Here is a 13,186-nt window from a genome sequence, read left to right on the forward strand (position 1 = left end):
AAATGAAAACCTCCTCTTGTTTCAAGATTTTGCCTGGCCTCTTATTCAGGTAAGTCCACCTGGAGTCATCTCTGGTGGAGCAAGTTTATTTTTGTAAAAATTTAAGTTCATGGTCTAATGAGATCTGGAGGCCTCCAAGGCAAAGATACACATATTAGTAGACATGTGTGAGCTAGTTTGTTTCCTCTTGCTTGATGTGGATCTAACACAGCATCATAATCTAATTGGCTGGCACCCGGGAGTAGTACTCAGCCACCTGTCTTATTTTTTTTCATTCTCTGCATCGGCTCTATTAGTAGAAAACAGCGGCACTCAATGCATGGGTACTTCTTATAAATAGCTCGTGGTTACCAAATAATCATCCCTTTCATTCCTCACAGCCGGTTTCCATTCTCCCTGGGAAAGCTGGAAAATCATGTCAGTGACTCCAGTTCCTCTCTCTCCCACCTTCTGATTGTTTTGTTTTAGGCCTTGGTGAAGGTCAATGTGAAACTGAAGCCAATGCTGGATTCGGTGTCTGAGAACAGAAGTAAGTGGGAAGAGCTGCACCAGAAGAGGCTGCTGGTCTCAGCTGCCTCCCCCTGCTCCACGGGCCTCGTGGTGGCCGAGGCCAAAAGTAACTAACCCTGGGGTCAGCTGCTGCTGCAGAAGAACTGCATCCTGACAGGCCAGCTTTGCCCAGCCTCTTCATCCTATTCGTCCTTTAAGCTCAGACAGACAGAAAGTTTGGAGGATGAGCTGGGAAGCATGCCTGGGGTTTCACCTTGACGTGTGGCCTCCAGGGAAAGGCGTGATGGGAAGGACAGAGGAGGAGGTGGGGCAGGGAGCACACCCCAGGATCCTGGACTTTCCATGATGAACAGACATGGCTTGGGACTGAGACAGGCGCTGGGCAGGGGACAGCTGTGGATCCAGGCGGCCCTGGCCATTCTGACCCAAGGGAACATGGACCAGTGCGGGCGTCACTAGAGCTGCTTCATTTTGCATATGGCTCTTCTCTTTGCTACAAGGCAACAATGCCTGCCCTTGCATCCTCTCCCCAGTGCCCTTCAGTGCCAGGCTGTCCTAAGAACCCTGATTTGTATTCTGTAGAGGTATTTTATTTTTATCCTAAAGCTTCTTAATGATGGCTCGGAGCCAAGAGACTTGTAAAAGATAAACTATATTATCCTTACAAACACCAACTATTCCCACATTTCCCCTAAAAATAGCTGTAGTAGAAATACATCCAATGTGTTTGTCTGATTGGGGTTTACACAAGATTCATAACACTGCATTGGGATGGTGGTCCTCTTTTTCAGTTTTCTAATTCAATCTTCATTGTAGACCAACTCTACTCCCAGAAGGAATAGATTAATAGATTAATTAAAGTAAGGGTGAAAGAAAATCTATAATTGGATTTACCACAAGTGGCATATGAACATTTAGAAACTATTTCCAGCAGCCAGACGTTGCAGCAGGGCACAGCAGCTCCATGGACAAAGATCATTGACTACCTTGAGTTCTCCTAGTAATGGCGTTTGTATAAAACTGAAAGTCACTATCACTACCAACCTACAGGCAAATGCAGGAGTCTCCAATTTTGGATTTTTCCTTAAGTATTAGAAATAATGTCTGGCAGGTGAACAAATAATGGTGTAGGCAGAGACCACATATTCTATGGAAAGCCAGGTTTACAATGGGTGAGAATAAACTATATGAAATAAATGCAATGACCAGAAAGCCACTTTGCCTTTCACCTGAGATTGAGGTCACGCTATGCCTTATCCAAAGAATGGGAAGTGAGAAGCTAGCTTTGGCATCGTGACTGGATGACTTTGGACACTTCACCTAACCTCTCTACGTCAGTCTGTTTCCTCATTTGTCAAGTGAGACTACACTTAGGAAATGGTTTTCAAACACGCTTTAACCTTGTAACTCTTTGTTCAAATAAATCTCACGTGGCATCTCCGAGATATAAAACATTCTCCGTGAGCCCTCCGCTTGAAGCCAGTTGGGGGATCCAGAGCCCCAGCACACCCGCAGGTCTTCGATCACGTACATGGTGCTCCATAAAGGGGCTCCGAGGAGCTGGAAACCCCTGGATCAGATGACCCTTGAAGTTCACTCCAGCTCTGAAAAATCTAAAATTTATAAACCATGTTTTGTTCTTATTGCCCCTGGCCAGTATCAGTTATTAACTTCATTACTCAAATGCTAAGGAAACAGGGACCGAGATCCACAAAGAACATTGTTTTCCTGGCATGGAGCAGGCATTCAGGACATGTGTTCTTTAAAAAAAAAAAAAATATATATATATATATATATATATATATATATATATATATATATATATGTAAATTAAGGTACCAAGCAGAAGTGAGGGAAGAGCAGATACACATAGGGAAGAAGTAAGATGCCAGGTGGCAAGAAACAAAGTACAATTATAAACCAGGCAAAGAGGGGTAAAAGAAGAAGAGGAAGAGGAAAGGGGGCAACAGGGAAGAGAAGCCACTGAGGCAGGTGGTCGGAAAACTGCCCAAAGGGAAGGTGAAAGTCATTCCACACAGACAAAGCACTTGTAACCGAATCACCTGGGCGTGCACAATCCTGTCATCAATTGCTTAGGAAAGAGAGATACTTGAGCAGAGGCGGGTTTGACAAAGAGAGAAGGAAGGAGTGGGAGTCCTAAAATATAATGTTCCTAGCTGCCCTTTACAGCTGCCTCTGCAGGGAAGACTAGAGGGACGAGCGGAGAAAATGAGTGCAGGAAAAATTGCCTCCGCAGAGCAGGTAAGAGGAGGCTGTTCAGATTTATGGATTTTATTAAGCCAGTTTTCGGAATCACTCTGCTATAAAGGAAATAGCTTCTGCCGGGCTGTCTCTCCTCAGGTGAGGAACAAAGGGTGGGTGGAGTTAGGGCTCAGAAGCACTGCAGGTGTTGCTGGCTATTGTGCCAGATCAGGTTTATGTCACAAGCGGGAATTGAAAAACAGACCTGGTGAGGCAGAGACGAACCCACATCTGTTATCCTCCCCAACAATATAAGCAGCCCAGACAGACAGATGCCAGTCTATCTCTAGCAACATTTGAAAGCATGTGCCTGGTGATAAAACTAGACCCAGGGCCCGTGGAGACTGCAGGCAGCTACAAGCACCATAGCGATCCTGAACACGGATGCTGCGTATTGCTAAGGGGAACATAATTTATAGCGCAGACCCTCCGGCTTCCACTAAGGTTGAGTTTTCCCTTCATTTCCTTGCCTTTTTATTGGCTTCACTGCACGGTTGCCAATAGCAACGTCCACTGGTGGCAAGGGGAGTTCAACATCATTGCAATTTGCCATACAGTGGAGCCCTGACAATGTCAACCATCAATCAAGCAGCTGTTTGTAATTGCCTCCATCTATTTTTCCTGTCTGGAAGTATCTTTCCTATTGTGGGTCAGAATTCAGAAACTGCTGACTAATGCCTTGGCCTGTTCCTCCTCGACCCAGGCAGTGGGAAAGGAGGGTAGCCACAACCCAGGGGGTTACAGATTGAACTCTTGGGAGTGTAAGGGTTTTAAACGCCTTTTTAAAATAATCTATAATTTTCCAAGAATGCGAAGTCTGTGTAGTTATCCATATATTCTGCTTTTCCAAAAGAGAGAACGCGAAATTCCCCAATCCTTATTATTAGGTTTATTTCCTAGTGGAGGAAGGCATTTAAAATGTAAGCCTTCTTAGAAAACCTCCACCTGACCAGATTATGTTTGCCTCTTCGAGTCGCTTGCATTCATGTTTGAAATTACTTCATCCTACTTTCTCCACAAGATGCATTTGTTTCAGAGATGCTTTTTATTCTCTTATCAGTCGGTGTGGAGATAACACGTGCACATCCTCCTCTGTAGCTGGCAAGCTGGCCAGTAGGGTCAGCTTGGCAAACTGTAAAGGCCGCCATCCTGCCCTGGCTATGGGCTGGACCTGTTATCTTGGGACTCTCCAGCCTCAGGTTTTCTGTTGGTAAAATAAGAGCACTGACTTCGTTTCCACACCAAAGGACCAGCCGTATTTAACTTTCAAAAAATGTCTTCGGATAGCTGTCTTGTTTTCTGTTCTCGAATAAAATAGGCATAAACCTAAAAAGGTCATCTCGTTAAAGACAAAATGAAAAGTTACATATATGGGGTAGATTTAAAAATAACCTCACCACAGATTTGTCTGAGCCTGCCTCCAGGGATCATGAAAGATTATCATCAGTACAATTTTTAAAAAATATATTCTTTTATCACATACAGGACAGTTTTAGATGATTTCATATCATAGATATCCCATAAATGGTAGTCAATTTAATTTAAAAGTAAACTTATAAAGCGAGTTAAGAAATTAAAATTAAAATTGCATGTGTTTTCTGTTTCTAAAATCTGAGATGTCAATAAAATAAAATAAAATAAAATAATAAAATCTGAAATGTCTACCATTTCCAAGTATTTTATACTTACATATACATTAGGTTAGAAATAACCACACAATCCTGTGGTAAAGGCCTGAGGTGGAGGGCGGGGGGCGTGAAGGACAGAGGGAAGGGGTTAATGGGTGGGGGAAGGGGCATCTGTAATACTTTCAACAATAAAGATAAATAAAAAAAGAAATAACCTTTAAATTTTTGTTAGTGTAATAACAATATTATGGGTAAGTAGTTCAGTTGCTGATTTCATGTATCATATTTCTTCATACTTTTCCCACTTGCCTTAGGTCATTAAACAGAGTCTGCTTAATTTACTCTGCAGTACAATTATTTTAAAATCAATTTATCCTGCTGACTCTTCTTGAATAGCAGAACATAAGGTAACAGTTTTATCTCCAGTAGTAGTTCCCTTCAAGTGGGACTGAAATCTAAACAGATTTAAATATTTTAAAAAGTGTCTTAATTGGAAACACACACACACACACACACACACACACACACACACAGAAAGGATTCATTAAAGCAACAGAAGAAAACCTGATTTGGGAACCTAAGAACTCTGGCAGAGTCACTGTAGTGAAGTTCCATTGCCTGTTGTTCTGCCGTGTGCTGTGAGGAACCCCCAAAACTCAAATGTACCAGGAAATTTAAAGACTGAGTCTGGCTACAAGAAGGCCAAATTTTCCTAAGTTTCCTAAGTGAACAATAATAGGATAAAACACATCGCTGGCAGAAATAAAATGCAGTGTGTCTGGAGAATTTCATGATGAGCACCTGGATTTAGTAATGATTGATGTCCTCCTTACATTGTTTACTTTTACCTCCGCGAGTAACCTGGGGTTGTACGTCTTTCTAATTTAATTTGGAATGTTGTTGCATATTTGGTTCACTTCTCAACAGTGCTAAAGATGTGTATCTGTGTATTAAATCTATAACAATGTTGTTGAATGTATACACTCCTACAGAAATGTTTGTTTTATTAAGTAAATTATTTGCTGTGAAAAAAAATGTTATTTGAGGCCATCATTTATATTTGTGTTTATTTTCTGTGTGCATATGTGTCTGTTACAATATCATTTTTTTCTTCAGATTTAGATTAAATCATACTGAGATGAATTTTTTTTTTTTAAAGATGAAGAAAAGAGAAAGAAAAGGAGGGAGGGAGGAATGGAGGGAGGGAGAAGGGAAGGAAGGAAGGAAAAAGGAAAGAAGAGCATGTTGGTGTGGAAATAGACTAGTTTTGTTGGGCCTCATTCCCTTAGGGAAAAATTGCTTTTGCCATTTTATTTTTATGTACAATAATCTAAAAAGGATCTCCTCCTGATTTGCTTCCTAATTATTGCTTTACACAAAAGGAGGGAAATATGTTTTCAATTGAGTTGTCTGAAGTCACTCCCTTTGTGTAGATTTCCCAGGCTGATGTTTCATTGTAAGAATCCAACATTATAGATGTCTTGACTATTTCACAAGCAAAATCATAATCCATGATTTTGAAATAATCTGCTTTAAGAGACCTAAATATCTTTGTTTTTAATAAAATGCTTACGGTTTAACTAAGCTTCAGAATACTCTTTCTCTTCATGGGGCGGGGATATAAGGACAGAAAGAGGCAAGCATGCATCTGAATACCAACAATTGAAATTGTGACGATCACTTTTAGCTCATTAACCTTGCCTGGACCTGTGATGTTTGCCTGTGTGAGAAGGATGCTGGAACAGCCCTCTCCTTGGAACATTTTAAAGATAACAAAATAATTCGAATTATTCAAGTTTTCCTGGAGGGAGAAGAGTCTGCAGCCCAATGCAGGTTCCAGCGTCCTCACAGATTGCTCAAATTTGCATGGGCAATTACACAGGGGAATTGCATCAATTCAGGGCTGTCAGCCACACTGATGCCATACAATTACACAATGGCTTCGGTGCTTAAACTTTAAAATTCTTACAGCGTTGTGCCTGTTCTATTAGAACAAACTGCAGCAAATGACCCAAAGCCAATTCAAATGACTGAAGAGGAGGTACCCAGGGGGTGGGGGGGAGTGTGGGGGGTGGGGGGGAGAAGGAAGAGGTGTAGTGTGGCCCCTACTGGCCAGCTTAAGCAATTACCAGTTCTCCCGTGCTGGCTGCAGCAACCACTAGCATCTTAATCCATGCTTTTCAAGTGTGGCCAACAATAAGAATCACCAAATTCACAGAAGAGCTGTAAAGATTATGAGGGAAGTTAGGCGAAGCAGACCTGGTCTTGGTACAAAAAGTACCCTTTATGAACACAGGGGCTAGAGAAGGTCTTTGTTTGGGTAGGTGGTTGATTATTTCTAAATGCCAGCTGTGCCTTCTCTAATTCCTTTTATAAATCAGTTGCTGCTATGATTTCCGATAAATTCATTTAGATCATAACACTGTAAGTCCCCAAATATAAACTACTTGATTAAAAAAAAGCTATATTCAAAAAGAAAATCAAATTTAAAAAAATAATAGAACTGGAATTACCAGGAAAGATGAGGTTAAATGTCTCACCATCTGAATGTAAATGTTCCTAGGCATTGATTTGGAATACAATAAAATTCTTAAAAAATTAAACAGATACTCCTAAAAGTCAGTCAACTAACTGGCACTAATTTATTATTACCAACTTGGCACTAATTTATTATTTTCTTCTCTGTTATGGTGAAAGATAGGGGAGGGAGGAAACAAGATAACTGAGTCCCCCAAACTGACCATATTGTAGAAAATGGCCTGGAAATAAAGGGGGAAAGACATAACAACTGGAAAATGGTTCTGCAGGTCTTCCTTTATGAAGGAAGATGTCTGACCACAGCTATGGTTGTGGAAATGTTCATAAATTAACAATGTTTACCAATAGGATACTTAGAGAATTAATAAGAAAACATACCTTCTAACTAGTTTTAAAAGAAAATGACGAGTAGATTATCAACACAAATAGAATTTGATCATTTCATACACTGGCAAGCAGAAACATAAGCATGTTAAGAAGCAAACATGTGTGGTTTAAATGCTTTTGGCTTTCATACATTTTGCCTGAATGGAATTCTATGTGGTAAACATGCCTTCCCTTATGCAGCAAAATCCAACGCCATTTCCCCAAAGTAATTCAACTAAATCATTTTATTGCAACCACTAAATTCTTTCTTATTGCTAGGAATGGTACGATACAGTTACTTTTTTTATATATGCTCTAGATTTTCAAGATCCTGTTGGAAACATACTGATCCTTATGACATTTTATGTCACCTATTGCTTTCCAGAATTTCTATCATTAATTAAAGGGTCTCCTTTCACCTTTGGCCGCCAAGGGGAACTCCCTGCACACATACACACACAAAAAAACACCTAAATCTATTTCCCAACTGCCTATATGAGGCAAAATAAAAGTCTATCACAGCAGCAGTGATGGTCATGCCAATTTCACAGTGTGATTTGGGCACTCATTTCATTTTGAAAATGAACCTGCCCTCCATCTGTCTAAGCGGAAAGTCCTGCTTTTGTCAAGCCAGCACATGAAATAAGGGGGAAGACACAGAACAGCTGCCCTCGTGCCCCCTTCTGCTGCCACACTCAGATAGTCACCAACACAAAGAGGGAAACCTCAACTAATACCTGTAGAGATCAGAGAAAGATAGTCCTTTTATCTTTCTTATGTTCCCAAGAAGCCATTTGAAGGTGAATGCTTTCATGATGCAATTCTGAGAAACAGAGAGATAAACTAAAAATATATAACACAATTTCCTGTTTCCGTGTTCTATTATCTTGCCTTGATTTAATAACAACTTACCTAAAGTAACAGTTCATACATAAAGATTTTGATTTACTGAGCCTGAGTTTCCAAGGGACAAGTGTAGTTACAATAGATAGCTATAGAGAAGATCCTCCTCCACTCACGCTCAAATATTAATCAGCACTAGCCAGCATCCCTCAACCCATGTACCTCCCTGGTTTGAAGGCCCTTAAATGGTGCACACAGAGCCTGGGTTGAAAGAAGGTTATGGTAATCCTCATCAACTGCTTTCAATAGTGGCCCAGAGCCTTACTCAACCTTCCTGAAATGGGTGTAGTTCATCCCTTTCTTGGTATTCATACAGTGGAAGCTTCCTTGTCCAATTCCACCCATAAGAACACAGCTCTCTACCAGTTTCTGAGCAAAGAAAAAGACTGAATTAGTACATAGAATCAGTTGCTTTATGATAGGAGCAATCACAAGTCTATAAAAGTTCCCTCTTAGCTATTCCAAGTGACTAGGAGTCACACCACCCCCACATTATTTCTTAACATCTGCTCACAGCTACAGTTCAGCCCTGGAAGCTCACACTTCTATTACCAAACAAACTTGGTTGCTTTTTTTAATGGAGAAAATAAAGACACTAATCCACTGTCACACAACTTGGCACCAAACACTGAGTCCTTAAAAACTCATCTAGAGGAGGTATATGGAACAGATTATTCACCAGTCACTATTTCCTTCCGAAACTAGCTATTTGAACATCATTGCACAGCTACTAACTATTTAACTGTGTGGTCTTGGGCAAGTCACTTGAACCTTTCCAGTAGACAGATTCTTCATCTGTAATATATAGACTACAGGGTGGACAATAAGATTAGAATTAATACATGTAAATGGTATAATAGAGAGTCGTATAATACAGTTGCTATTGGCTCTGAAATTGTATATATAGGAAATATGTAGGGGCAGCAAAACTATAGAGGAGGCAGATAAAGGACTGGCACTAAAGTCTTTAGATATATAGCAAAGATGCTTTTATTCAAACACCGTTTTTCTTGGGTATACACAGGTCAATATAGATCATGGTCAATCATTGGAGATGTATGGAGAGCAAGGAAGATTTGTTTCTTAATTTCAATAAAATTTGGAGGACCAGAGCAGAAAACACAGTCAAATTTAAACACCAACATTGGCTTAGTAATACCTGTTTATTAAAAAGGGAAGTGGAAGGTACTTGGATCTAAAATTTAGAGACTCTCATACCTGATAAGATTCACAAAACCACTTCCTGTGGAATGGAGAAAAATAAAGACTCTTGGTCTCTGCATATTATGTTATAACAAAGTGTGCCCTCAAGGCAGCTTAAAAACAGAAGTCTAGGGGAATTCCAAGAAAAGATTCCACCTTTTCTATCCCATTAATTTACAAAAACAAAACGCGAAACAACACATGTATGCAGCACGTAATATACAGGACACACGACCACAAACCTTCCTCCTCCTCGCCAAAAACCGAGATGATACAAGTAGAAACTTATTTACATAGAAACTGAAAGCCAGTGAAACCCCATCTGCCAGGCTGTGGCTACCTCCCTCAGAGACTACATCTCCCAGAAAGCAAAGCGGCCAGCTCCCAAGGGGCTTGGGTACATTTGACCGGTGCATGCCGGGAAGTAGAGTTTCCGCCTCAAAACTACCATGAGGGGATTCCTTTCTTTTCCAGTTCATTCCCTCCGCAAGTCGTCTTTGAGGACTGAATCGGTACTTGAGAGATTCTTTTCAGTGATTCCTTTAAATGATTAACGGTCTTTTTCAGTAGCAAAGTAATATCCGGGCAAGGAGGTTTCCGTTTCCGGTTGGCTTGTTGCTTTGGTAACTGGAACGCCCAAGCATTTGGCGGTTATGGCGGGGCTGGGAGGTACGCCGATCCCCGACGGGGAGTTCACCGCGGCCGTGTACCGGCTCATCCGGGACTCCCGCTACGCCGAGGCGGTGCAGCTGCTGGGCCGCGAGCTGCAGCGGAGCCCGCGGAGCCGCGCCGGCCTGTCGCTGCTGGGCTACTGCTACTACCGCCTGCAGGAGTTCCCCTTGGCGGCCGACTGCTATGAGCAGCTGAGCCAGCTGCACCCCGAGCAGGAGCAGTACCGCCTGTACCAGGCCCAGGCCCTGTACAAGGCCTGCCTGTACCCCGAGGCCACCCGGGTCGCCTTCCTCCTCCTGGACAACCCCGCCTACCACAGCCGGGTCCTCCGTCTGCAAGCCGCCATCAAGTACAGCGAGGGCGACCTCCCCGGGGCCAGGAGCCTGGTGGAGCAGCTGCTGAGTGGGGAAGGGGGTGAGGACAGTGCTGGTGAGAACGAGTCAGATAGCCAGGTCAACCTGGGTTGTTTGCTCTACAAGGAGGGACAGTATCAAGCTGCATGTTCCAAGTTCTTTACCGCCCTGCAGGCCTCGGGCTACCAGCCTGACCTTTCCTACAATCTGGCTTTGGCCTATTATAGCAGCCGACAGTATGCGTCAGCGCTGAAGCATATCGCTGACATCATTGAGCATGGCATTCGCCAGCACCCAGAGCTGGGTGTGGGCATGACCACGGAGGGTATTGATTTTCGCAGTGTTGGAAACACTTTAGTTCTTCACCAGACTGCACTGGTGGAAGCCTTCAACCTTAAGGCAGCCATAGAATACCAACTGAAAAACTATGATGCCGCCCAGGAAACCCTCACTGACATGCCACCTAGGGCAGAGGAAGAGTTAGACCCTGTGACCCTGCACAACCAGGCGCTGATGAATATGGATGCCAGGCCTACAGAAGGGTTTGAAAAGCTACAGTTTCTGCTCCAGCAGAACCCCTTTCCCCCAGAGACCTTTGGCAACCTGTTGCTGCTCTACTGCAAATACGAGTATTTTGACCTAGCAGCAGATGTCCTGGCAGAGAATGCCCACTTGACTTATAAGTTCCTCACACCTTATCTCTATGACTTCTTAGATGCCATGATTACTTGCCAGACAGCTCCTGAAGAGGCTTTTATTAAGCTTGATGGGCTAGCAGGGGTGCTGACTGAGCAGCTTCGGAGACTCACTAAACAAGTACAGGAAGCAAGACACAATAGAGATGATGAAGGGGTCAAAAAGGCAGTGAATGAATACGATGACATCCTGGAGAAATATATTCCCGTATTGATGGCCCAGGCAAAAATCTACTGGAACCTTGAAAACTATTCAATGGTAGAAAAGATCTTCCGCAAATCTGTGGAATTCTGCAATGACCATGATGTGTGGAAGCTGAACGTGGCTCATGTTCTGTTCATGCAGGAAAACAAATACAAAGAAGCCATCGGCTTTTATGAGCCCATAGTCAAGAAGCATTATGACAATATCCTGAATGTCAGTGCTATTGTGTTGGCTAACCTCTGTGTTTCATATATTATGACAAGTCAAAATGAAGAAGCTGAGGAGTTGATGAGGAAGATTGAAAAGGAGGAAGAGCAGCTCTCCTATGATGACCCAGATAAGAAAACCTACCATCTCTGCATTGTGAACTTGGTGATAGGCACACTTTACTGTGCCAAGGGAAATTATGACTTTGGGATTTCCCGAGTTATCAAAAGCTTGGAGCCTTACAATAAAAAACTGGGAACTGACACCTGGTACTATGCCAAAAGATGCTTCTTGTCCTTATTAGAAAACATGTCAAAACACACGATCATGCTTCGTGACAATGTTATTCAAGAATGTGTCCAGTTTCTAGAACACTGTGAAGTTTATGGCCGGAACGTGCCTGCTGTTATTGAACAGCCCCTGGAAGAAGAAAGAATGCATATTGGAAAGAATACGGTCACATATGAATCCAGACAGTTAAAAGCTTTGATTTATGAGATTATAGGATGGAATATGTAGTCATGTCTGATAATGGGCATGTTTATTATCTATATTTGGTATTCTCTTTTGTCTGTAGTTATCCTTTGGTTTCTTTACATTTGTTGAAATTTTTTACCCTTTAAAAGTTAAAAATAATTTAGTTGTAACTTTTCTTTTTAATCTCATGAAATGAAATGTAATAAAAGGAACTTGAACCCTAGAAGTGTCGGAGAAAATTCAAACATGGAGGAATTTAAATAGTATTTCTAGTGCCTGTGTTCCCTATCCTTTGCATATTTGTGCTTTGCTATATCCTGAGGGAATCCTCCATGACAATATTACATTATCCAGGGAATAGGCACTATCAAGTCCAGGATTCAGTTAATGTGTAGGACATCTGGGCATTAATCATTTTAAGAATATTGTGTTGCACTCTAACATTAATCCTTATAATTACATTAATTTATAATGCATATATTTTGCATAGACCTTGTAAGTGGAATTTTTGTTGTTTTTGATGATTTTGTTTGGTTGGTTTTTAATATGCAAGACTCTGGGAATTCTTGTGCCATAACAAAATTGTGGTGCTATGGTGTGGAAACAATAAACAATTGGCCAATTTCCATGTTTCTTCTCCATTTATTAATAATTTAAATATACAAACATGAACATAAGATATAATCATACTATTTCATAATTTATATTTAGCATTAATAATAGGTAGCTTTAGACTAAGTTCTTATTTCTTATTCTTGTATTTCTACTTAGGACACATGAATCCTAGAACATTGTTTCCATGTTCTAGCCTCTTGAAAATGAAAAAACATTCTGCATGCTGTTTCAGTGATCCTAACAACCCTCTACCCTATTCATACAACAGAAGGAATGGTCTACCAATGGATTCTGAAATCATATCTGGTAGATTCATAATACAAATTTCATATTTAACAGCCTCTCAGTAATGTTTTGGAGTTCTCACTATGAACCCAATCATTCTGCTCAGGCTTTTAATTTTCTATAAGCCACAAAAGCTTTATTTTTGTTCCACCCTCAAGTCTAATAATGGTTTTTGCTTTTTTTTTTTTTTAAGTATATTTTATTGATTTTTTACAGAGAGGAAGGGAGAGGGATAGAGAGTTAGAAACATCGATGAGAGAGAATCAT

The 13,186-nt window shown here is 41.3% G+C and overlaps 2 protein-coding genes across 2 annotated transcripts in view; both read left to right on the top strand.

Moving 5' to 3' along the window:
• The window catches only part of PDE11A (phosphodiesterase 11A), a 265,912-nt gene extending 263,638 nt beyond the window's left edge, over positions 1-2,274 (top strand). The window contains exon 21 of the mRNA XM_045575416.1: positions 469-2,274. Within this exon, the coding sequence (XP_045431372.1) occupies positions 469-624 (156 nt within the window). The 3' untranslated portion in view covers positions 625-2,274. The remainder of the gene's footprint in view (positions 1-468) is intronic.
• A 7,553-nt stretch (positions 2,275-9,827) lies between these two features.
• LOC118709663 (tetratricopeptide repeat protein 30B) lies at positions 9,828-12,647 on the top strand. The gene has a single exon (XM_036421918.1). The coding sequence runs from the start codon at positions 10,064-10,066 to the stop codon at positions 12,059-12,061; it is 1,998 nt and encodes a 665-aa protein (XP_036277811.1). The 5' UTR covers positions 9,828-10,063; the 3' UTR covers positions 12,062-12,647.
• The last annotated feature ends 539 nt before the right edge of the window (positions 12,648-13,186 follow it).

The sequence above is a fragment of the Pipistrellus kuhlii genome, unplaced genomic scaffold (assembly GCF_014108245.1).
Source record: "Pipistrellus kuhlii isolate mPipKuh1 unplaced genomic scaffold, mPipKuh1.p scaffold_m20_p_7, whole genome shotgun sequence".
NCBI lineage: Eukaryota > Metazoa > Chordata > Mammalia > Chiroptera > Vespertilionidae > Pipistrellus > Pipistrellus kuhlii.